Here is a 22820-nt window from a genome sequence, read left to right on the forward strand (position 1 = left end):
ATGGAAAGAATGGCTGAGGGAGCAAAATGATCAACCTACTTCTGGTTGCTCTCGTGCTTTTTGTTGCCTTCGTCGGGGAAAGGATGGATTTTTGGTTGTCCAGTTGAATTCAGATGCAGGGTGATTTATTTTTTTTCCCCAACCTGCAAAATAACCAGTATTCTTGCCCTCTTACTGTTGCATTAATTTAGTCTTTAAAAAAAACCCAAAAAGTGGTTCTTACTTTGGCTTTCTAAACTTTATTTTTCTAAATATCTATGTGACAAGGTCATGAACTTCTCCATGTGTGTATGTGTATGCACATGAATACACATGCACAGAAACACATAAAAATTTTGATGACTTTTTCCAGGATATCTCACTTCTGCCTTCGTGATCAATGAGTCTGTAGGAAAATAACCCACTTATGGCATAACAAGAAATTAAGCTCGGTCGAAACAGTGACTTGTCATTGAAACTTTTCACATCCTGCTATGAGAAATGAATTTCTAGGCATCGCGGGGAGGGTGTGTGGATGATCCACGGTGCCTGCGTGGGCTGCACTGGCAGGAGGCCTGTCCGTGTGCACATCAGGTCTGCGCAGGGCGCGAGTGTTCAGAGTCAGTAAGTTTTTGATCAACTACCTTTAGAAAATATTCACTGAGGGGCATCGAACGCGTCTTAACCTCCCTGTTTCCTCCTCTGCAACTTTGTCTGTCTTGTTTTGGTTTGTCCTTTCCCCCCCCCCCCCCCCCCCCCCCCCCCTCCTCTTTTGCTGTGAAAGTTTCCAGATTGTGCTGGGGAAGAGGGTTGTTGATCTTTGCTTTTGGCTACCAAAAAGAGCGAGTATCGCATAGCTGGATGGGTTAGTGTGCGGCTGCAGCGGGATTCAAGCCTGGCTGCAGATGGTCTGTGCCGAAGCTGTATCTGCTGCCGGTGATGACTCCAGCAAAGCGTCGGGATATAATTTTAGCCTCAGTCCTTTTAACTTCAAACTACCAAGTTGTACTAAACAGTGAAAAGCAGAACAACTACTCTGTGAAGGAATTACTTGGAGTTTGTACGAGGAAGTTATAAATCATGAACAGGAGAGGAGGCAATACGGATAACTCTGAATGTGATGTGGGGAAAAGTGGAAGTGTACATTACAAACAGCAAGCAAAGTGTGCTTTTTTTTTTTTAATTGTGGTTTTGTCTTCACATACCGTGTCGGTGTTCTCTGTGTGCTTGTGCATCAAACCTGTTTCGGCTGCTGTCTTGGTTGCTCGTTCATGCCCTGGTTGGGCAGCAGCTGGGTTAGCCAGGCATGGCTTCTGCAGCTGCTCAGCTTTATTCCGGGCTGGACCGCACATCTGGAAAAATCGGCACAAAGCAATTCATTTCCCAAGTTTTAAACTGGAACTTTGTGAGGTTTTTCCTCTTCTGTAACTTATCCCTGCAATGGCAAAAGCAAGCAAGCAGGTGGGTGCTGCAGCATCCCCAGCCCTTTGCAAGGGGCTAGGTTGTGTGTCACGGTGTCCTATACGTCCGTGCTGGAAAAGACATTGGCAGAGTTAAACCAGGTTTGTCATCTTGGTCTTGCTGCTCTGCTCTTTGAAGAGAGGAAGGGTTTGGAAGACAGCAAGAGAGCTCTTCTGACCCTTTTTCTAATGGAAAGCATCACAAGCGTATGTGATGTTTACCAGGCAAGGTTGTGAACTCAGGAGGTTTGGGGTTTTTCCTGTTGTCGGTGTGCTCAGAGGGCGACGGAGCTGCTTGGAGGAGTTTTTGACAAGACTTCAGGATGACCAATGTAATGGCCTGTGGTCCGAGGAGTTTACTGCATTTTATATGGTATACTAAACTGCCTTTTGAATTGATCGTAGTAGTTAATCTGTTACAGTGATCGCACTTACAACTTAGTATTTGCTGCTTAGGTCCTGGGCACTCCGCCCCAAGCTATGCCATTCCTTGTAATAAAAAGCAGAACCTTCCATAAAGCTTAAAATTTACTGTGTAATCCTTACTTTTTCTTCCTTCTTTCAAGTAAAAGGTATAGTCGAGTTGAACCGAAGCTGTTTGCTGTTCATGTTGATTGGTTCTTGTTAATGGTGGGGATTTTGGGAATAGCTTCAGAAGTGATATGTTATCCTTGAAACAGCCTGGATGTTTTGAAACATCTCATCTAGTGGAACCAGTTGAAGATGGGATCTGCATAAATCTAGCGGACTTAAGGGCTGGTCACAGAGTGCCCTGGTAAGGTGGTGGTAAAGTCTCACGGAATGACTGGCATGCCTCCTTGGGTGCTGGGGATTAAGCAAATGGCGACATTTGCCATCAGGAGGGAGTTTTCTTCTCAGGTCGGTTTGGGTTTCTCTCTCTTACCTCCTCCTGTCGTGCAAGGGGGTGCTCGCGTCCTCTCCGTCAGCGAGGACACCATCCCTGCTGGTGCAGGTCTCTGCAGGTGCACTCTTCCTCCTCCTCCTCCTCCTCCTCTCTTGAGGGCACCCGTCTGGTTTTAACCTTTTCCTACAGACCTGGCTCGAGCCTGGCTGTTTTGGGAAGTGGTTTATAGTCTGCTGTGTGAAACAGATCTTGCTGGGGACCCACCTAAACTGTGCACCTGCTTCTTGATGCCCTCTGACTTGCAGGAGATGGGGCCCAGTGACCCAGGTGATTCCCATAAAAAGACTCTGGTGTTACCAGTTTTCATCTCTCTTCCTGAGAAGAGAGGCAGAATGGCCTTTTTAAAGAAATTCTTCTTAGAATTCTACTCCCCTTCTCTCAGTGCCTCGTTAATTTTCCTTTAGGTCTCTCTGCGTCTGTATCCAGTTTAGCAAATTGTTTTGCTGGTATTATCTCCTGAAAGGGTTAAAACTATTTTAGGGAGCTTGGGTTTAGGGTTCACCTACAATAAATATGATTTAATCACTGTTGTGGTAGGGGAACTGTGCAACCAGATCTCTCTATTACAGTATATATAAACCTTGAGCCTACACTTGCAATCTTCAGATTTAGCTGTAAAAATCTTAGTGCAATCTCATCCCAAGGCCTTTCCAGTAACGTAGATCTTCACAAACGAAGCAGTGTGTTGTGCTACAAATACTCTTCTCTCTAGTAATCGCTGTCCCCAGTTGCTGCTTTCCAGCCTACATGGTTGCGACAAGACGCTGTGAATTTTTAACAAAAACTTGGACTGAATTTTGATTTGCAGAACTGTTGTTGTTGCAGCAGCAGCACCATTCCTCGAAGGAAAACGGAGGTGTCGCTTTTTGACTGAGCAGGGAACGTGCAGGGAAGCCGAGGCTGTTTCCAAGTAAAGTTTGTCAGTGTCTGATGAGGGGGCGATGGTTACGAGGAGAAATGGCTGCTGCTACTTCAGAAAGGAATTTCAGGGTGCAAGATGAGATGCCCTCAAGAGTATGTAATGGGAGAGGGGTTTTTGGGAAGGGACGTTGTGCATTTTTCATCAAGGTTGTTAACTGGTTCAGTCTAACCTTTGTAAGGAGTTTGTGTACGAAGGGTTTGCCCCTGGAAGTGCTCTGAGTGGGGTGCTTAGTGTCTGCTCCGTCGCTCTCAGAGGAGCTGTCTTGGTTAGCTGGAAAACAGGTGCTTAGAGAAGTATTCAGCATGTATTACCCATCTTTATGTTAGGATTTTGACTGCATTGATTTTTTTATTTTTATTTTTTAAAATACAACTTAGTGCCGATAGGAGATTTAGATCATTCCCATCGCTTGTGATGTTAACTCGGGTAAGCGAGACTCAGCCGTGAGCGTGCAGAGTTCTGCCTGGCGGCTCTGCGTGTGATGATGTATGAAATATCCCAGTACAGCTCGACCTTCCCCATCCCAGTCAAAACTGGGAAAAACAAAGGGATAGAAACACAACATTGTGTAAATGTTCTTAAAGTTTGGAGCCTGAGTGCCTGAGGTGCCGCTGTAGCTCTCGGATCAGCACAGGCTGCTGGAGCTGCTGCTTCTCATCCTGAATATGAAGATGCTGAAAATAAACCAGATCAGGGTTTAAGGAGTTTTCCTACTGACTAAGCAGTCTTGAAAGAAAGTCACTGTGATTAATAGCACATCTCGATATACGTAAGCCTGGCAATAGCTACCCGGTCCTTTGTTTTAGCCCTGGGTTCAGATGTGTTTGCCCTGAGTTAATAGGAAAAAGATTTGCGATTCCCGGTCAGGCTGTCCGATCGCTCCTTCAGGGGGAGAAGGCGTTTGTCGTGCCCTCAGCAGAGATACGTAAACCGAAGTGCTATGGGAGTTAAAAGCACGGCTTCCAGGGGGCTGCCTGAGGCGGAGGGGGGGTTTGTGCTGCCTGTCAGCTGGGGTACGCAGAGCCGCGCCAAAATCTCCGTGCTGCTGGCCGCTGCCTGGGCGGTGTGCTGTTCACTCGCTTCCATAAATACCGAAATCAACTTAGCCTCTCTGTAAAACACACCTTTCTTCCATTATTGTAAGTTCAGGCGTGGTCACACTGTAAATGCACATCAGCTGAGGGGAGGCACTTGTGCATTGACAATGACTTTTAATTTTTTTTTCCTCCTTTAAAAAAAAAATACGTATTTCATCCAACACGCCACAGAGAAACTTGCAGTCACTTGCGCAGGGCTTATACTATCAAAATGGCAATTTCACATAATGCTTATGTGACATTGTTGAATAACGGGGGGGGGGGGGGGGGGGGGGGGAGCAGAGTTTAATTATGTTGTGTAATTATGTTAATCTTGCTGCTAAAAACATTTCAAAGACTTTGTCCAACTATTGTGTGTTGGCCTTACTCTTTAAATCCATTTTAAAAGGAGGAGGAAAAAAAATCTGGGGTGGGAGGAACATTTAAAATTGATTGATTGATTAATTAATTAAAAAACTAAAAGAGGGGGGGTGTATTTCTCTCCCTCTCTCCCCACCCTGCCACATGTCACCCTCTTGCTGCCTGGTGTCCCCCGAGCACCCGGAGGGGAGCAGTGGGTGCCCGAGGAGGAGGAGGGATGCTCCAGGGTGCCGGCCGGCGGCAGGGTTAGCCTGGCTGCGGGTTGCCTGCCGCCGGCTCAGACTGGTTTCTGGAAAGTGCTTTGTCTCGCAGGCTGCATCCTGGGAAGGGTCATGTGGAGCCCAGTGATGTCATGGGATCAAAGCCTGACTCAGCTCCGCGTCCGATGGATGGGTGTCCGCAGGTACCGAAGTGCGGGCTGAGATGTCAGAGCCCACCAGGAGCAGAACTTCCTGCGCCTCCGGCAGGCGAGGAGTTAAGCCTGGTTCCCCCGAGCCCAGCGCTTCCTCTGCTGAAGCCGCCTGGAAAAGCCTGGCTCCTTCACCAGGAGGGGAGAAAGTCTCAACTTGAGTAGTACAATGGCAGTGCCTTAGCGCCTGGCAGCAGGCTGTCAAGAAATATGGAAGCTTCTCTTCATGCAGGGTGTGGTGGTCCTTTTCCCCATAGTGTCTGATTCCCGAAACTTGCAATCAGGCTTAGGTCCTCAGAAAGACATGGCAGCAGTCCCAGGGAGATCCTAATCTAGAATTTTGTAATTGCATTTATTTGCATGTGAGGCAAATACATACATTCTTCCTCCCTTTTGGTAAAGAGCCAAACTTTTTTCGTCGTGGGGGTTTGTATATTCCCTTGTGCTCTCATGCAGGCGCGCTTTTTTCTTTTTTCTTCTTGGTGATTCTAGTTTATTCTTAGTGGGGGTTTGTGTGTGTGTTCTTGTTTTGCTTTTTTGTTTGTTTGGGTTTGCTTCACATAAAAAGTGTAGGTATAGTGACGCCGGGTGCTTAATAGCTTCAGACTGAGATGTATTTTGAAGATAGGGTAAGTGAGCACACTGGCAAAACTTTTATTGCTCTTTCTGAACTTCTTTTTGCAATAACCGCTGTACTTTGCCCTATTTTGAAATTAAGGTGTTTTGTCCAACTTTTTTTTTTTTTTTTCCAATGTACTTAACTCGTTTGTGTCTCCTCTCTCCCCAGAGCCTCACAATGACAGAGGAAGCATGCAGGACACGAAGTCAGAAACGAGCCTTAGAACGTGAGATAACGCATAACGATGTGGACAGTAAAAAAATAAAGATGGAGAAAGGACTATTAGGAACAGATATAAATGCTGAAGGCGACATGAAAATAAAAACAGATCCTGGAGCTGGAAAAGTGCAAGGATTATTAAAAAGCGGAGAGGTGAAAGCAACCATTAAAGTGGAGGTTCAGACGGGAGATGAGCCTGTGGACATGAGTACCTCAAAAAGGTGAGTTATGACCTACGTGCTGCAGTCGCACTCTAGTGTTTGGGATACCGGCACAGTAAAATGTGGTCAGATGGCACTAGGAAGAAGTTCTCTGCACCTTAAAGGCAGAGAGAATTAAAATGTTATATGTATGTTGCAGCTCTGGCTCTTCACGTGAGGTTCAACAGCTCCTTCTGTATAACCTCTTTACTGATCTTTTTTCTTCCACGAGCTTTGACAGCAGTAGCAGCTGTGATGAGCAGCTGAGTAAAGAAATACGCTCTCGAATAGAAAAACGTACAAGTTATGAAGAGGATGCACTGTGAGCTACTGATTGGGATTTATGTGAGGAAGAGTGGTTTGGGTTTTTTAATTAAGCTGTGATATAGGAAAAATAATAGATTATAATTGTCGAAACAGAGGACTTTTAATTGCAACTTGATTCTTCCTGACAGAGCAGTATGTATGGGTAAGTCTGACTTTCTTTTTGAAGTAACTTGTGGATTTTGACACGAGAAGTATTCTGAAAAGACAGCACCTGTCTGCAGCGATTCTCTGTAGGACAAGTTTTTCATACTTTTTTGAAAGTCCAGCCTCCAGACTTAGATGTCTTGAGTTTTGACATCTGAAAGCATGAACCCAAAGTTCCTTATCACTCTGGAGAATTTTATTATTACAAAAATGTAAAGCTGTGCCTTCGACTTGTGCATGAGATACACACATGAATTGGGTGGTTCTGACATTAGGATTTACTTTAATGCCAGATTCCAAATCTTCCACCATACTTCTAACCCAGATTCCATCTGTATCAGGATAAAAACTGTCAAAAATTCTGTGGCCCTGATGTTGGCCCCTCAGAGTCTTGGGTTTTTTTTCTTTATAGTGTGGTAAGATGCAATGTATGGAGCAGGAAGTCTAGAAGCCTCGTTTATTCCTGGTTCTGACATGGGGTGATGTTGGAGTGGCGATACATAAGAATTGAGACCTGCCTGTCTGTGCAAAATGGCTTAAACAGTTCTCGGAGTGATAAATCTGTTTGCTTGGATGTTAGGTATTAGAGCAGTGCAAGTCTGAGGTGTGAAACTGCAAACATGAGATCCTTATCAACTGTGCAGGAATTATTGGGAGGAGGGGCATTTCTGGGTGCTACTAAGAAAATTGGTATGTTTGATGTTTCATGGCAATTCATCTGTAAAATTTTTCCAACTTTTGATGCTTTTCTAAGGGAAATAACTTTGCAAGAGTCTGATTACCTCATTCAAATACCGCTTCAGTATATGTAAAACAAGACCTCTTCCTTCAGCGTGAGTGAGCAAAGGTGATAGTTTTCAACTTTATCCATAAACCTTCTGCCAAAGGGACAATGACACAAATGGCTGGGTCTGACATTTAGGAGGTGCTTAGGTCTTGCACAGAAGCAGTTAACTGGGGTAATGGATGACTTCCATGTCAAGCAGTTGTATTGTGCTGGCTAGGAGTAAATATCTGAAGGTGGTTTTTGGCATAATCGCTACCTACTAATTAACACAGGTATGCATGCTCTTTTTTTTGAAGAATATCTAAAAAGATTGCTCATACCAAAAATTGAATAAATTAGAATCAGGTATTCTAACTCTTGTTGCAGTACTTGCCGCCGCATGCATGCGTTCTTTGTGAACTTACATTTTTGAAATGCGTGCCAGTGTTTCTGCTCTGTTGGTGTCCATCTCCGTTGCAAGACGCGCAAAGGGATGATGAACAAGAAGGGGCTGTACGCTTAACTTCCCAGAGAGTATCTGGAACAATAACACCTATTCGGATGAGATGAGAGAACATCCTCTCTCCGTACGGCGTTCTTATTTCAGGTGGTAATAGGATATTGCTGTATTCAGTTTCGGCAAGGAGGGAGGAGAGGCTTCCCCATACAAAAAAATATGCTTGTGTAAAGAGGCAGTTGGATCCCAGGTCCGCTGAAGAATTTCATGAGGCTTTGGATAAGCTCTTTGGATACTGTTTGTAAGTTAGAACACCTTTCATAACGTGTGTTTGTATAAAATTCTTAATAGAGAGGAATTAAACCCTGAGTCATCTCAAATGACAAAGAATGAGCCTGAATGGTTCTGCAAACTTCTGGAAGTAAGGCAGCAGCTTCCCAGGCTCCGGGGCTCCGCTCCTGCGTTGTGGCCGTGCCCTCGGTCCGTGCGTGGCTCCGCTCCCGGAGCGTAAACGTGGCGCTGAGCGGCTGACCAGCATCAGGATGCAAATATCTCCCAAGCAAATGCAATCTGAGTCTGAAGATGCCTGGGATATAGAGGAAGCTTGTCTCTGGATGAGGCTGATCCCTTGCATATATAAGAATACAATTGGCATTTGTAGGGAAGGTGGATCTTAATTTAATAAGGATTTTTATTTATTTATTTATTTAATGTGTGGGACTTACCTTTCCAGATCTTTGATCTTTAGAGGAATTTAGCTTGCAGCTTTCATAAGACCTGTGTCTTTAAAAGAGTTGAGCTGATTTTCTGAGGAGGTGAAAAAAGAGCTGTTGCTTAAAATTACTGAACTGCTACAAACTTCTTGGGTAAAATTCATGCTTAGTGATCTATGGTGTTTGGCTCTTAAACTTCCCTAATGCTTTTAGAACTGAAAACATAATATTTTCTTTGGAAAAGGTGGCCCAGCAATAATCACAGTTTAGCTGATGTAAAGCTGATGGAATGGATTATCTTTCTGAAATCAGTTGATTTTCAAGTTTTGAAATACAAACCTAGCAATATCTCTGCATTAAACTTAAAAATCTATTTCTCTTGATATTTTTTTCCCTAAACCTTGAAGTTACATTTAAAAATAGTATCTGGTTTGAGCCCATTTACTGATGCCAGAAGAAACAGAAGAAAGTCTGTAGTGGTAGAAGTCTTTGATGAGAGGTCACACAAGGCCAAACCAAAATCTTGCTCCTCTGCACGGCGTTTTTGCAGCACTGGGAGCAAGCTATGCTGGTGTGTAATTATCCTGGAGTTACTGCAGAGAAGGAATGGGAGGAAGGAGAGTCCTCCCTCCTCGATAAGGACGTGTCGTGTTCGCAGAGGGATGGTAAAATAGCGTAATGACAATCGCTTTGCTTGTGAATACACTGCTTTACATCGATACGGGAGCTGGAGGGAAAGAACGTCCTGATGTCTTATTGTGCCTTCAAGCTCTGCTCTCCCCTTCCTCTGTTCTTCATCTCTGCTCTGTTCTTTCCTTCCCATAAACACATGAGTCTCCTACTACAGTTGCCCTGTGTTGAGCATCAGTTGCTTCCAGCTGGGGCTTTCTCCTGGAGCCATTCTTGGATCATACTGCCTGCTGCATTTATTGTACTCCCTCCATTTATGGTACACGTTCTGACCGTTTTCCAAGTTTGTTTTGGGTTTTTTTTTTTCTTTTAGTACTATTTCCTGAACCATACAACGTGAACCAGTTGCATACACGACACTGGTTGAGCTCCTGATTTCTGCTGTACTCACAGTAAGGTTTGGCAGAGACCACGAGTGATCTTCTGGACCAGTCATGTAACTGGCTATCTGAACAGGAGCTGCTGTCCTCAGACAGGCCCACAAGGACAAATTGTCCTCTCTTCTGGATCAGAGTCTTTCAGGAGCAGCGTACCGTTATCCCAATCCTAGGAAAACTATGCTCATAACTAGAGGTGGGGGGTGTTTACAGGCTGGGATACCACTTGACCCTCCGAGCAGCTCTGGTGTGGTTGGTTGTTCTGCTGTGCTATCTTAAATCCTCAAAATCATAGTAACTCTCCAAATAGATCACCTCAAAATATATTTCATTTCAGAATTCTAAAAAGCGAGGCTTCTCAGTGATACGGGGAAAGGGAGAGAGAGTGAGAAAATGGTTTTGTTGCAGCACGCAAGCGTGATGGCAATGGTGAGGGTGATCTTGTTAATAAAACACAAATGTAAGAGTTGGCTTCTATCTATCTATCCATCCCTGGCTCTTGCTTTGTCTTGTTAGCAGTCTTGGGACGAACATGTCCCCTGTAAAGCAAACTGGAAAACTTTTTAGACAGTTGAACATCTGGCTGCTTTTTCTGTGTTTTCTCTGTTTGCCAAGAGTGGTAAATTGGTATATTAACTATCTTACCTGTATTAATTGTGGCTTGATCAAAAAAAGTTTAAGGCTGGCTGATAAACAGAAATAATTCCTGCAGATTTTGTATCAGTTGGGGTCTTACATTTTAAAAACCCCAAACAGAACAAATAAAAAACCCCCACGTCCCCAAACCACTACATATATACTGTGTGGTCTTCTCACATTAAGCTAGAGTCTGGATTTTCCTTCCACTTGAAATCCAAGTCTGGGTAAGCCAAAAAGTCTGCATTTGATATGTTTGGTTTATTTTCCACAAAAATTGCTTGCACCCATCTATTGTGTCCTGATGTGCAGTATGCTCAAATATCAGATACACCCACAGCTTTAAGCTCTTGCTTCTGGAAATTGCATGTGAGTTGGCCTGACCTAAGCCACTGCCTGTTTGCTTAAATAAAAACTGCCAGGAAGGATGAGACTGAAGAGTGTGTAGCATCCCTGTAGTTAGTGCTCTTGGGCAAATAATCTGTCTGAACTCTTTAGTTCCTTTAATTTTAGGTTTTGCTGGTTATGATTTGTGTGCTTGACAAATGTTGCGCTGCTCTGGAACCTCAGAATAATCATGTTGTACTTTTGTTATATGGGATAATTAAAAATAACATCTAATAGAAATTGTTCTGTATGAAAGTTGGCCTAATGGCTGTGCTCTGAATTTTCGTGTTAGGGTTTAGATGCTAAATTGTGGTGCTTTGAAGGATTTTGTTTTGATTTGGGTTTTTTTTTCCTGTTTTGTATTCTTTTAATCTGGTCAAATCACACTTAAAACTTCCTAAATGAATGGATTTGACTCTGAAATTCTAATGTGTTCTTAAGCACATCAGGATGCAGCCTGTGTTGGCTGACCAAACTCTCTGCTTTACTGGAATTTACTGGGAACAGTGTCCACGGCAGCGCCAGTGTGGAGTAACAGGCTCCTCTTCCCATCAGTGAGCCTGGAAATGTGGCGCAGCCCCCCACTTTAGATCTCCTTTTCAGCTTACGTACACTGTGTCTGTGCCTCCTGGTATGTGTCGTGCTAAAGGATGTTGTGACAAAATTGATGCCAAAGTTTGTTGAGGAGTTTCAATGTTTTATTTTAAATGCAGATGTGGTTTGATTAAAGTTTTTCTTCCTTTATGTTCAGAGGAAGGGATGAAGTTTTGCTTCAGTTTCACACCACAGTCACTAGATCCATTGCAACTTCTTTGATTTGTGTAGATATAACAACTCCAGGAAAAAAAAAAAAATCCTCGCTTCATTGCTTTTTCTTTCCTTGTTTGTCTTCCTTCCTTGCCAAATATTTTTGGATGAGAGTACACAAGAGATTGTTGAATGGACTGAGGCAAAACTGTTGCAGATTTGCTAATGCAGATGAAGCTTTGGTCTGAATAACAGTTGTGATGCTTCCTTCGGTTACCTGGAGATGGACAGAGTGTGTTGGGTACTGCAGGACGCGGCTGCGGAGGGCTCTGCTCTGCAGTGGGGGATTTCATGTTGCAGGTCAGTAGTTCTGTATCTTTAATCAAGTGAGTGACCAAGTGAGCATCACGTTGATTTTATTTTTAACTTTTTTTTTTTTCTGGAAGAGCGATCAGAAGGGCATTTTAGAGCATGAATAAGATCTGGTGTGTAAAAGGAAGATTGTTTTTTGTGTAATGCTTCTGGATCAGTATGAGCAAATGCAAAGACTGCTTGTTGCAGTACAGCAACTCTTTCATTAATGTCATGAGTCCTCTGAAATTAAACCCTCTACCAGAGCCAGTAGTTCCTGGGTGTCTCTTTTTCTCTGACTAGCGTTAAGCTTAAACTTTGCCTTCCGTAGTTGTACGAAACTTCTGTCTTGCAGGAGGGTGGATCTGTTAGAACTAAGTTGAGTCCACTGCAGGGTACCTGAGACCTCAGATCTTCAAGGCAAAAATTGAATTAATCTTCCTCTAGCCCAGCTAAGTGGAAGCAAACCTCCGAGGCTGGATTCGGCCACCTGATCCTCTTCTTTCCTTCAAATCAACAAATAAATACACAGTGTCCCCATGAGAAAGTGGCTTTTTTGTTCGGTTTGTTTTTTTTCTGGAATAGTTGTTGTGCTCTGAATTGCTACAGAATGCTCCAAGACACTAAGGAAAACTCTTGAACGGCATGGTGCGTCTGTCCTCATGCTCTGAGGTTTTAAAAGAGGATATTGGAGGAAGCGTGGCCTTTCTCTTAGGGTACTTCATGACTTAGGAGGTCTGCGTTTGATTCCTTACACAAACTTTCTGCAAGGTCTCTGTTTAAATTGCGTTTTATTGCTGTGAATGCTTAAATGGGTGTACGTAACTGGGCAGCAACCCCGCTTTCATCTTCTAGTGTAGAGTCCAAATGATTGAGACAGCAACACTTATGAAAGCTGAAGGGAGAATAATAGAACTATGTCTTTATTTAGCAAAAGGATATGCCTGATGGCTTCAGAGGATAAAGGTCATAGTATCAGGGCAGTTAGCCCAAATTATTAACTGCTGGTGGCAGTATTTTTCTGAAAGTGGTGATGTTTCCATTGTCTTTCTTATTTTGAAACATCTGCTTTGAATTTTTTGCTTTACACACAGGCTAACAAAAGAGTAAAGCAAACCCCTTTTTGAAGGAAGATTGTTTTGCAGAGTTCTGGTCTACGTTTCTGGAGTTCAGTCTTGTGCCACCTCATTCACTGTGCCGTCGGTCGCACTGCTGAGAATATAAATCCTGTAATACTGAACGTGAGTCGACTTTGTTGCTGTGGTCAATATGTGTTGCCTTAAAAAAAAGATATATAGTATCTCTTCCCTTCAAGAAGAGTTTTCCTCTGTGAGGTTGCATGTCAGCAGACTCAAAATGTAGGTAGGTGGTCCTAAATAGATCTGACTAATGATTTTGTGGAAATACATGATTTTTTTAATCTCTGAATGTAGTGGTCTCTAATGCAGTTTTTATTAGGTCAGTGTCTTACAAGGTAACTGTCAGGAATATCATAATGTATCTTGCAAAACAGAGAAATCGCAGGGGTTTGGGGAAGCTCTTGGATGAAGGACCATCAGGTCTTGTCTCCTCCTGCTTCACAGCCTGAGTACAGGACAGGGTTTAGTGCAGAGCTGTTAGGGGCAAGGCTTGCTTTCCTAGTCCCAGATGTCATGTTGTTGTCCGAAACAGCTGAGGCAGCTTTTTTTTTCTTTTGTGCAAAGCAGTGGTATCTTGCACAGACCCTCGGTTTTGATGTTGCTCCCTTCCAAATGCAAAGAGATAAGTGGGGGTCCCCCCCACAGCAGAGGGGATCCCTGATGCAGGCCGCAGCAGTTCCTTAGCGGAGGTGCTGGTGGCCCATCTCAGGAAGGGCCTTGGGGAAGGTGTGGGTGCTATCATGGCTTGGCCAAGCAACCGACGTCCGTCCCGGCTCCTGGTGCCCTGGGCATGGGCTGACGAGAAGCGTTTGGAGCAGCTGCCAGTGCTGGGTCCTGCATCGAGAGCGGGAACGGCCGCTCTCCCTCCATGCTGCCCGGCTCCGCAGCCGAGCAGTCCCAGGCTTGGCCGGCAGGCTGCAAGGTGTGCTCCCCCTCCTCCTAAATTCTGGTGTGGGTTTTTTTTGGGGGGTGTGGTGTCTTTTTTTTTTTTTTTTCCCCCCAAAGATGAGAGTATTCCGATCGCTGATGAATGCAAACTTCTGTTGCTCGCACTTTGCTTGACGTGTGCTGATAACAGAATGACGCTGAACTAGTTCAGGATGAAGATGTTCCTCCCTGCGGTGTCCTGGGAAAGCCCAGGAGCCGGCAGGCGTCGTCTTCCAGCCTGGCCTTTCTCGTCCAGCGTGAAAATAAAACTAGGAGGACTCCATGACGCGGTCCAGTGACTCTCTTGGGACTTTTTTTTTTTTGCCGTTTCTTTTTTTTTTTTTTTTTTTTTTTTTTTTTTTTAATTCTTGCAAAGCGCCAAGTGCCCCTTGGCACGGGTGCCCATGGCGGGTGGCGGAGACCCTGGGTGGGGTGACAGGGACCCCTGGGCACGGCCGCTCCATTTTCTCTGCCGGCACCTGAGCCTGACCTCACCTCACAAAATGAAGGCCGGGCAGCACCGGCTGGGACCGGCCGTTGCCATGGTTTTTGCCGTGGCGGGTCACGTGCCCGGCGTGTCACGTGACCCGTCGGTGGCCCCGCTCAGCGCCGGAGGGGAGAGCCCCGGTGTCGCCATCTGAAGCGGGTTCGGACGCTGCCCCCTCGGCCGGAGGAAAAAACCGGCTGGAGCACAGCGGCAGCAGCTCTGGCGTCGCCCCGTTGGCAGCTCCCGGGTTCCGTCAAGATCCCTGCGGAGGACGGCCCGGAGAGCTGCTCTCACCGCTGCGTGGAGAGGGTGCGAAGTGTCACCTATGGTTTATTCGTCTGTAGCTGAATAAAATCCTTCACGTTGCCTCGTACCTGCGGATGCTCTTCGCAGCTTCCCTTCCCGCAGTCGTGTGGGCTGGTTCAAAGGTGGAACCAGGAGAAAGAGCCCTTGTGTTTTGGCAGTGGGCTGGTTCATGTTGCAAGAATGCTCAAATCCCCACGTTTATCTGAGTCCCAACTTTTTTTTAGTTAACTGCCTATGCTTTTCATGAGGGATTTAACCTTAAAGTTTGAGGAGGAAGGGCCAGCGCTTGACTCCGGTTGAGTCTCAGTCCTTCACGCGGAGCTGCTCCAGCCTGAAAAGGGCTCAGCAGCGAGGAGCTCGACATGTCGGAGCCTTCCCTGCACGCCTGCTGTTCACCGCTGTCGGGAGAAGCTTCCAAGACAGTTAGAGCTTGGCCCGACCCAGTTACCTCCCTGCTGAGAGCGACCTGAGCCAGTCTGGTGCACTAAGATACAGGAAAAAGCTGGAAATACTTCACCTGTGTCACTGGTACTTTTGAAACAACCTCAGAGTTTCAATGACTCGAGTTTACTGGCTTGCTGTGCCCTCTAGAGGACACTTCTCTACTTTTTTCTTCCCCCCCCAACATGAAAATTGTATTTTAAAAGCTGGGTTTTGCAGTTTTTGTAGTATCCAAAATATCATTTGACCCGCCCTGTGCATTTACTGAAGGTGTGTGTTTCACCAAGCTTATCAGGGTGCCCAGCTTTTCAGCGCTGTTATTTGGTGTGAATATCCTCAGCATCACTGAATAAGATAATAAGGATTAATTTCTGTTAATCATTGAATTCCTAATAAACGCGGCGTATCAGTTAAGTCTAGAAATTGTTGTTTAATCTAAGAAGTAGCTGCCTGATACTTAAAAGAACAATGTGGCTCACATGCCACATCTCTTACTTGTGGATAATACAAACCACACTTAAATATTTGCTTCATCTTGCTGGATACCAATTCTTTACACATTTTGTCTAATTCCGAACTGTAAGACAGAAGGTTCTCGCTGTAAACTTCACTGTTCCGGCTTCTGGCTTTGCATTACAAGAAAAACAAAACACTTGCTTGTGTTACATTCTCCTAAAATCCTTGCTGTCGGCCCTATGTCAAGCACTGTCGTCGTTTCCTGGGTGGTGCAGAAGACTTTGCTGTCCTGTTCCTGTGAAGCTCCTGCTAAACTTCTCAGCAATCACATGCCCCAAACCTTATTCTGAAATACTTAGGCTTTGTAGTTTGAAATCCTAAATCCTGGTACCAAAGGTGATCTGTGCTGGCACCTGTTCTCACATCTCGTCATCTCTGTCCCTTTTGGTTCGTGTAGTTTAAGATTCTGTTCTCGTATGATGGAGCTGAGAGGTGATTTATTGTCAGGAATTCAGGTGGAAGGTGCAGCCATCATTCAAGACACTGAGCGTTAAAGCCAAATAAAGAGTTAAAATCAATATATGTCTGGACGTGTTTCAGTGGTTTTCGATGAAGTTGCGAGGATGTGTCTGTTGAGACTGTTACAGGTTTCCGCTGTTAATAGCAGAAAAGAATTTAGTAGTGTCGGTGTAAAACAAAGTTAATGCCTTCAAGTGCGTAAACTTAGGTAAGTGAATAGGTGTGAGTTGTTTGTGTGGGGTTTCCTTCAGATTCAGTAACTTGGGTGGGGAAAAGCCACAACTTACAAATATTTGCATTGGGAAAGGAAAAAGAAAAGAGGGGTATAGGTTTCGCCTTTCAGCACATTAAAGAGAAGCAGCAAGTGAGATGTTTGGGCCTGGATTAGGGGTGGGATGTGGTCTTCCCCTGGTGCAAGCAGAGCCCTGGAAACCCTCATGTTCTGCAAGGGGGATGCTGGTGGAAAAGCTTCTAATTTGAAGGAGTTCACCATTCCTATACGTGTGGCTGCATCTTGCCTGGTGGCAGCTTTTGTACTGGGAAGCTTAATATCCACAAGGAGAATAGACATTGATTGAACTCATCCATGTTTATTCAGAATTGAGAGGCTGAGGATTAATCTAGCAGGAGGTTGTAAATAATGTTACTTCACAGCACAAAGTAGTTGTTTGCTTGTTTTTATTAACTCGTCTGTATTTTTCTTTTGATTTGCAGTGAAATAAAGAGAGAAAAGAGAGTCCCTTCACCGGACATTATAGTGTTATCTGACAATGAACCTTCTAGCCCTAGAATGAATGGTTTAACAAAAATAGCATTAAAAGAGACCAACACGGAGGCGCTCATGGTGAGTCTTCTTGTCTTGACGCACTTTAAGTTGTGCCATCTAAAAAGAAGAAAACACACTGCTTGCTCCTGCAGAGGCACCTGTGGTCACAGGGTTGGGTGGATACGTGGTTTTATAAAAATGGATTTCCAAGCAGGGAATCTTGAAGCTGTTAAAGGCTGATGTTGTTCTTGGTTTTTATACGCTTCAAAAGCGCACCTTCTTCAGAATTGGCTTTTTAGTGGGCGCAATGCCCCTTGTTCAGCATGGCATAACACAGATTTGTTGTCTTTGTTTACTTGTTTTGCTAGTGAAAATATCTCAAACTTGGGGGGGGGGGGGGGCTTTGAGTTCTTTCTCTGTACTCAATTTATGTCCGTATACTGCTGGCATGTCGGTGATATTAAGACGTACATGACAATTATAGTGCTGTAAGTTCTTGTCCTAACTTGTATGGTAACTATCTTTTCCCTCTCCCCCCTCCCTGTTTTCCCATCCTCTATTGGCGTACCTGGCCCTGCAGAAAAGCAGTCCGGAGGAGCGTGAGAGAATGATTAAACAACTAAAAGAAGAGTTACGGTTAGAAGAAGCAAAGCTTGTTTTATTGAAAAAGTTACGGCAAAGTCAAATCCAGAAGGAGACCACTACTCAGAAGGTACTTATTTTCCTACAGATACTTATCTCATCTTTTGAAATGGAGGGGGGGAAATGCAAATAACTGTGGCAGTTGCCATAACTTTTGGAACATAAGGTAGCTTTCAAATAAAGCCTATCTCACTCTTCATAAAATCTTTATGAAGTTTATAGTGGTTTATCCTGATAACCATTCCTTTTTGTGGAATTCCTTTTTTTGTCTTGCCAAGACCAAACAAGAAGACAGTTTATCCTATCAACCGTATTCAAAAGCTGAAGACCTTTTTGTTAAAACTCAGATGCATTTTTGAATGTAATATACTTCCAATTATTAAACACTCCGTCCAGTCCTTAATGCTGCATCAAGATTGCTGACATACCTTTGGAGGAGATTGTTGCACGTAAAAACGTGGTGACAGGTAGAGTTAAAGTATTTGAACCCCAAGCTCTGGGGGCTGGTGGCCGAGGGCTGCGTTTTGTGCTGCGTGGCAGAAGCCCAGATCTGGATTCCAGGTCTTCCCAGGTGAAGTCAGTCTGCGGTTTGCCACACACTTTCATCATCCAAAAAAATCCAGGCAGCCCCTGGAAGGAATGGTTCAGCCCTCCCACTCAGCTCCCTTCCTCCTCCTTTCTCCCCTCCCCTCATCTCACACAACCACACGCAATACCCAGAGTGCTGGCAGGAGAACTGTTTTCATCAGGGAAAAAAAAAAAAAAAAAAAAAAAAAATCTGCCTTTTTATCAGAGCGCTTGCCTGGACTGCTTGCTGCATAAGTGGCACTGAAGGGTAGAGGTGGAGGGTGGCAGGAGAAGAGCAGAGGAGGTTGGGAGGCGAGGGGGCGAGCGAACACCCCACGCGCTGCTATCAAGGCACAAGCTAAATTTCAAGTATCTGTAACAATGGCAACTAAACGATTTTATTTTACAGTGTGCAATGCTGACTTGATGGATTTTTTTTTTTTTTTTTTGCGATGGGGGTGATGTGTAGATTTAAGTGCGCTTCACGGTGCAGACGGATGTTAATACAGCTCTCTTGGCTGGTTTTGTTTGTTCTGTTGGCATCTTTCTCCTGGACTTCTGAGTGCTTCAGTAGATGGGATTAAAACTAATGCAAGTACCTGCCTCACTCAACTTGTTGCTGAACGCTGAGCAGTGAGCTCTGGATGTTTGAACTAACTTGGGTGAAATGGCATATCCTAAACTTCTTAATATCTGAAGTCTTTTTCCTAAACTCTTTTTTTTTTTTTTCCACCTTGCATTATGCTTGAACCTAGTTAGTTGAGACTAGTAGTAATGGTGGGTAAGACTGACGCGGGCTCTAAGCTGAGATTGCTGAAATAGATTTCCACGTTGCTCTGCTTTTGGTGTATAGATGGTTTTTTATTTTCCTGGTGTAATCTTATCTATACTTACCTAATAATTTCTTCATTTAAATACGCTTGTTGAGATGCTTGGAGGAGGAAAGGGATGGGGGAGGGGGGAAACTACAGTCTCTGAAGATTCTCTTACTGAGGCACAAGGAGGTAAACGCTTTTATTCCCTTAGCTTCTGTAATTCTGCTTTACACCCTTACACTCGTCTGCTTTCTTTCTGGTTTTTTTTTTCCTCTTCCAGCCTGCTGGTTCCTCTGGGAGTGCTGTGGCCACCCCTCCGCCCTTGGTGCGGGGACCGCAGAGTGTTCCTGCTGGCAAGCCGTCCCTCCAGGTCAGTGGGGTGGGCCAGGCTGCCAGGTTCAGGGCAGGGAGCAGAGAGGAAGGTGCACAGTACAGGAAAGGACAATCCCATCACGTTAACGGCTTGGAGCCAGGTGGAATTTTCTTTTTTAACTCCCGTAAAACCCCGCTGTAAGCTTTTTAAGAACGATTGGGGTGGGAGATAGAAGTAGGATGTCACACGCAGATAACTCTCATAAGCTTATTTTTCAGTGGCTGGTCATCCTGATCCACTCTGCTGATAAACACATCCATACCAGTGCTAACGACCTTTGGCGAAAGAGGATGTCGTAGAAATGTTGTGGCAGCCTGTTGCCGTACCCTCAAGAGACTTAATTGTGCCCTCAGTGTGATTAACTGTAAGAGCTGAGTGAATCATATGATTTTCTCTTCTGGCTTGGTGGCTGAATGGCACATGATAGTAGGAGAGGTCTTGGTTCAGACTAAATTAAATGAAATGTTGGAAAGCCTTGGGGAAGGAAAAAAGAAAGAAAAAAAAAAGAAAAGGCAGAGGCAGTTGGCATCTGTCAACCTAATCTTCCTCTTGTGTATCTCGTTTCACTTTTGGATTGTAAACATTTCTGGTTATTTACCTTGGGCTAATTCGAAACAAATTTCAAAACTGCTTCAGCACAAAATGCTTTCACTTGGAAAATGGCAACTCTTCATTTCAAAAATCCCCTAGAATGCTGTACTGGAGGGAAGGGGTAAATTTGCTGTCCATTTAGGAAACGTTCACAAAACCTAAAGCAATCTGTCGGTTGGAGTAATCTCTTCCTCAAGGCAAGTTGCCTTCACTGAAGACAGCACTTTCAGAGGAACTGGACCACGAGTTAAATCTTCAGCAAACAGAGAGTGAAACTTCGGTTGGACAGAGCAGAGAGCTGGGAGCTAAGAATCCAGAACTGAAGTCATTCTGTCTAATTTGCAGTGTTTGGGCAAATTAACCTAACCTCCGTCTGCTTTTGCTTGGTTGTAAAAGCTCTACTAATTCCTGTGCGTAGGAGTTGAGTTTAACATTTGGTCCTCAGTTGAAAAGCATAACAGAAGTGGATAAATCTTCCCACCTGCTTAAATACGTACGTGTGTGTACAGGTGGTAACTCATGAAAGTGGGAGCTTCAGTGTTTTTAGAAGTCTTAATTCACAGATGATGGTCAGTTTGGGGCTTGAGCGAGGGAAGTGGCAAGATGTGTAAAGCCACATGAGTAGGATGGAGAGGTTTGTTGCTCTTGAGCAGTGAGTGCTGCTCAGCCCGATCGCACCTGGTGGTAGTGGTCCGCAGGAATGCGAGTGATGCGTGAAACCATATCACCTTTTATAGTGTCATGAGAAACATGAGGATTTAATGCACTCTGCAGCCCAAAAACCATGGGAAGCAATTTTTCAAATTTCTTTAGCCTGACTCCTTTTTCTTTTTCTTTCCCCTTTTTTCTCTTTTTATTTTTCCTTCCCATATACATGCCCATGCCCAGTCTGCTCACCTCCCTGGGTTCCTGCATCTCCAACTTCTGACTGCCCCATGCTTCTCCTTGAAGACAGCAGTTTGTATTTCCCTGTTCTTTTACTCCCCCTGCCAAAATACACTTTTTTCTTTTTTTTCCTTCTTTTTTTTTCTTTTTCTTCTTCTTTTTTTTTCCTTGTCTTCTTTTTTTTTTTTTTTGACACTAACTGCACTGCAGCCAGCCCAGCCATCTCTTGTCCTACAGTCTTTCCACTGCCTCAAGACAGATACTGCATCCGTCACGTCAGCCAGAGCGCTGCGCTCCCGTACCCCCTGCTCTCGCCCTCGGGTTGTGGCGAGCCTCTTTGGCGTGTCTCAGTACAGCAGTTCTTGAGCTACTGAATTTCAGTGGTGGGAGGGCAGATGAAAACATTCAGGACCGCTCTTTACCTTTTGAATTCTGTGCAGGATGAGAGAGAACAATCCCTGAGCATGTAGCCAGACTGCCATCGTGTCCTTACATATGTTATATTGCTTCGTAAGATTTCGGATACCGCTTTATCGGCACACTAAGCAGCAGCAGAGAGCATGCATATAAATATACCAGAATGAAACAACGCGAATAATCTATTTTCTGTCTTGCAGACCTCCTCTACGCGTATACCAGGCACTGTTATTCCCCCTCCCTTGGTCCGTGGAGGGCAGCAAACTTCTTCAAAATTAGGAAATCAGCAAAACACGCAGATAGTAATGCCGCCTCTTGTCAGAGGAGCACAGGTAAGTATTTACCTTGTGTAGAGCCGCTCTGGTTTTTCCTTAATGCATCTTAACTGTTTTCCTAGTCATCTTTCTGCTTGTCTGGAGGGAACCTATGAAGTTCTTGCTGGAATTTCTTAATATGGCTAGATGTATTGCTGCTGAAAGGTCCTGCATCATTCTGCTTTTGCTTATTGTGCTGTCCCGTAATGCTTCCAGTGAAGCCCGAGAAAATCCTGTGGTGATGTAGGATACCGCCTTACCTGCATTGCTGCTTCCCTTAGCTGCACCAGAGCAGTTTGTTTGTCTTTACTATTAAAGTTAATTTACAGGCTTCCAGCTCTTTTTAGGAGAGCGGCAGCAGAGGAAATGAAACACAATCCCTTGTTCTTCCTTTTTTCCCCCTCTCGTTATTATTTCTGTCATATCAATTTCACCTTTTCAAATGCTAAAACTCAGGGGTTTTTTCCTCATTGTGTCTTTCTTGCAATTGAGTAAGAGCTGCTGAAATGAGATAGTCGGTTGGAAGTCTGAAAGTGCGACTTTGCCGAGTCTTTATCACCTATAACAGAAAATAGCGGTGTCACTAAAGGAGTAGGAAAGCAATGTTCAATTTGATACGGTCTTCTAAAATTATGACTTCCGTGGGATACCAGGAAAAAATATTTTCTTGTTAAATGAGGATTTATTTTGCAGTGAAAGGTCTGCTTTTATCTGTTGCATAGCCAGCATTAAGGAGGAAGGTAGAGATTTGGTGCTTCATTTTCCTTCTGTTCTGATTATGGCGAAAACCTCATTCTGAGAAATAGCTTTCCTAATGCCTTTGAAATGAAACAGGCTTAACAGCCATACATTTTGAAAGAAATTTGACTTGGAAACTTAGATATTTTTTTTTTAAATTTTTTTTTGACACGGCTCTTCTGGCTGTAATATGATGGCCTCACATACAAGCATCTCTTCATGTTACGTTCTACTTGTTTAATTTTGACAAGAGGGAAAGGGAAAAACATCGCCTTTTGGCACGGATGTTAATTACCGCGCTTTCTTTGCGTTCCTTGCCTTGCCTCATTCCCACTCTCTCATGTCATCCCATTTGACTCCCACCGCTTACTTCCCGCTATCTAATCCTCCCCATCGTTCACGGCACCATTGCATCAGCCCATTTCTGTGTCTTCCCAGCAAATCCACAACATCCGACAGCACTCCAGCACGGGGCCACCTCCGCTGCTGCTGGCACCGCGGGCATCGGTCCCCAGCGTACAAATTCAGGGGCAGCGAATTATCCAGCAGGGTCTGATCCGCGTCGCCAACGTCCCCAACACCAGCCTGCTTGTCAATATCCCGCAGGTGAGTTCCGTAAGGTATTTTATGTCAAACGTAACATGCAAAGGAA

The 22820-nt window shown here is 44.5% G+C and overlaps 1 protein-coding gene across 9 annotated transcripts in view; it reads left to right on the forward strand.

The window, feature by feature from the left end:
* The window catches only part of GATAD2A (GATA zinc finger domain containing 2A), a 66715-nt gene that overhangs the window by 36476 nt on the left and 7419 nt on the right, over positions 1 to 22820 (forward strand). For 3 of the 9 annotated variants that reach the window (XM_075776689.1, XM_075776691.1, XM_075776690.1), the window contains exons 3-8: positions 5940 to 6211; positions 16775 to 16904; positions 17407 to 17538; positions 19131 to 19220; positions 21317 to 21448; positions 22607 to 22774. In XM_075776689.1, the coding sequence (XP_075632804.1) occupies positions 5949 to 6211; positions 16775 to 16904; positions 17407 to 17538; positions 19131 to 19220; positions 21317 to 21448; positions 22607 to 22774 (915 nt within the window). In that variant the 5' untranslated portion in view covers positions 5940 to 5948. Of the gene's footprint in view, positions 1 to 5054; positions 5147 to 5261; positions 5386 to 5939; positions 6212 to 16774; positions 16905 to 17406; positions 17539 to 19130; positions 19221 to 21316; positions 21449 to 22606; positions 22775 to 22820 lie in introns of those variants that run through there. The other 6 variants (XM_075776694.1, XM_075776695.1, XM_075776696.1 and 3 more) reach the window with 4 other exon arrangements.

This window comes from Balearica regulorum, chromosome 26 (assembly GCF_011004875.1).
Source record: "Balearica regulorum gibbericeps isolate bBalReg1 chromosome 26, bBalReg1.pri, whole genome shotgun sequence".
Classification (NCBI taxonomy): domain Eukaryota; kingdom Metazoa; phylum Chordata; class Aves; order Gruiformes; family Gruidae; genus Balearica; species Balearica regulorum.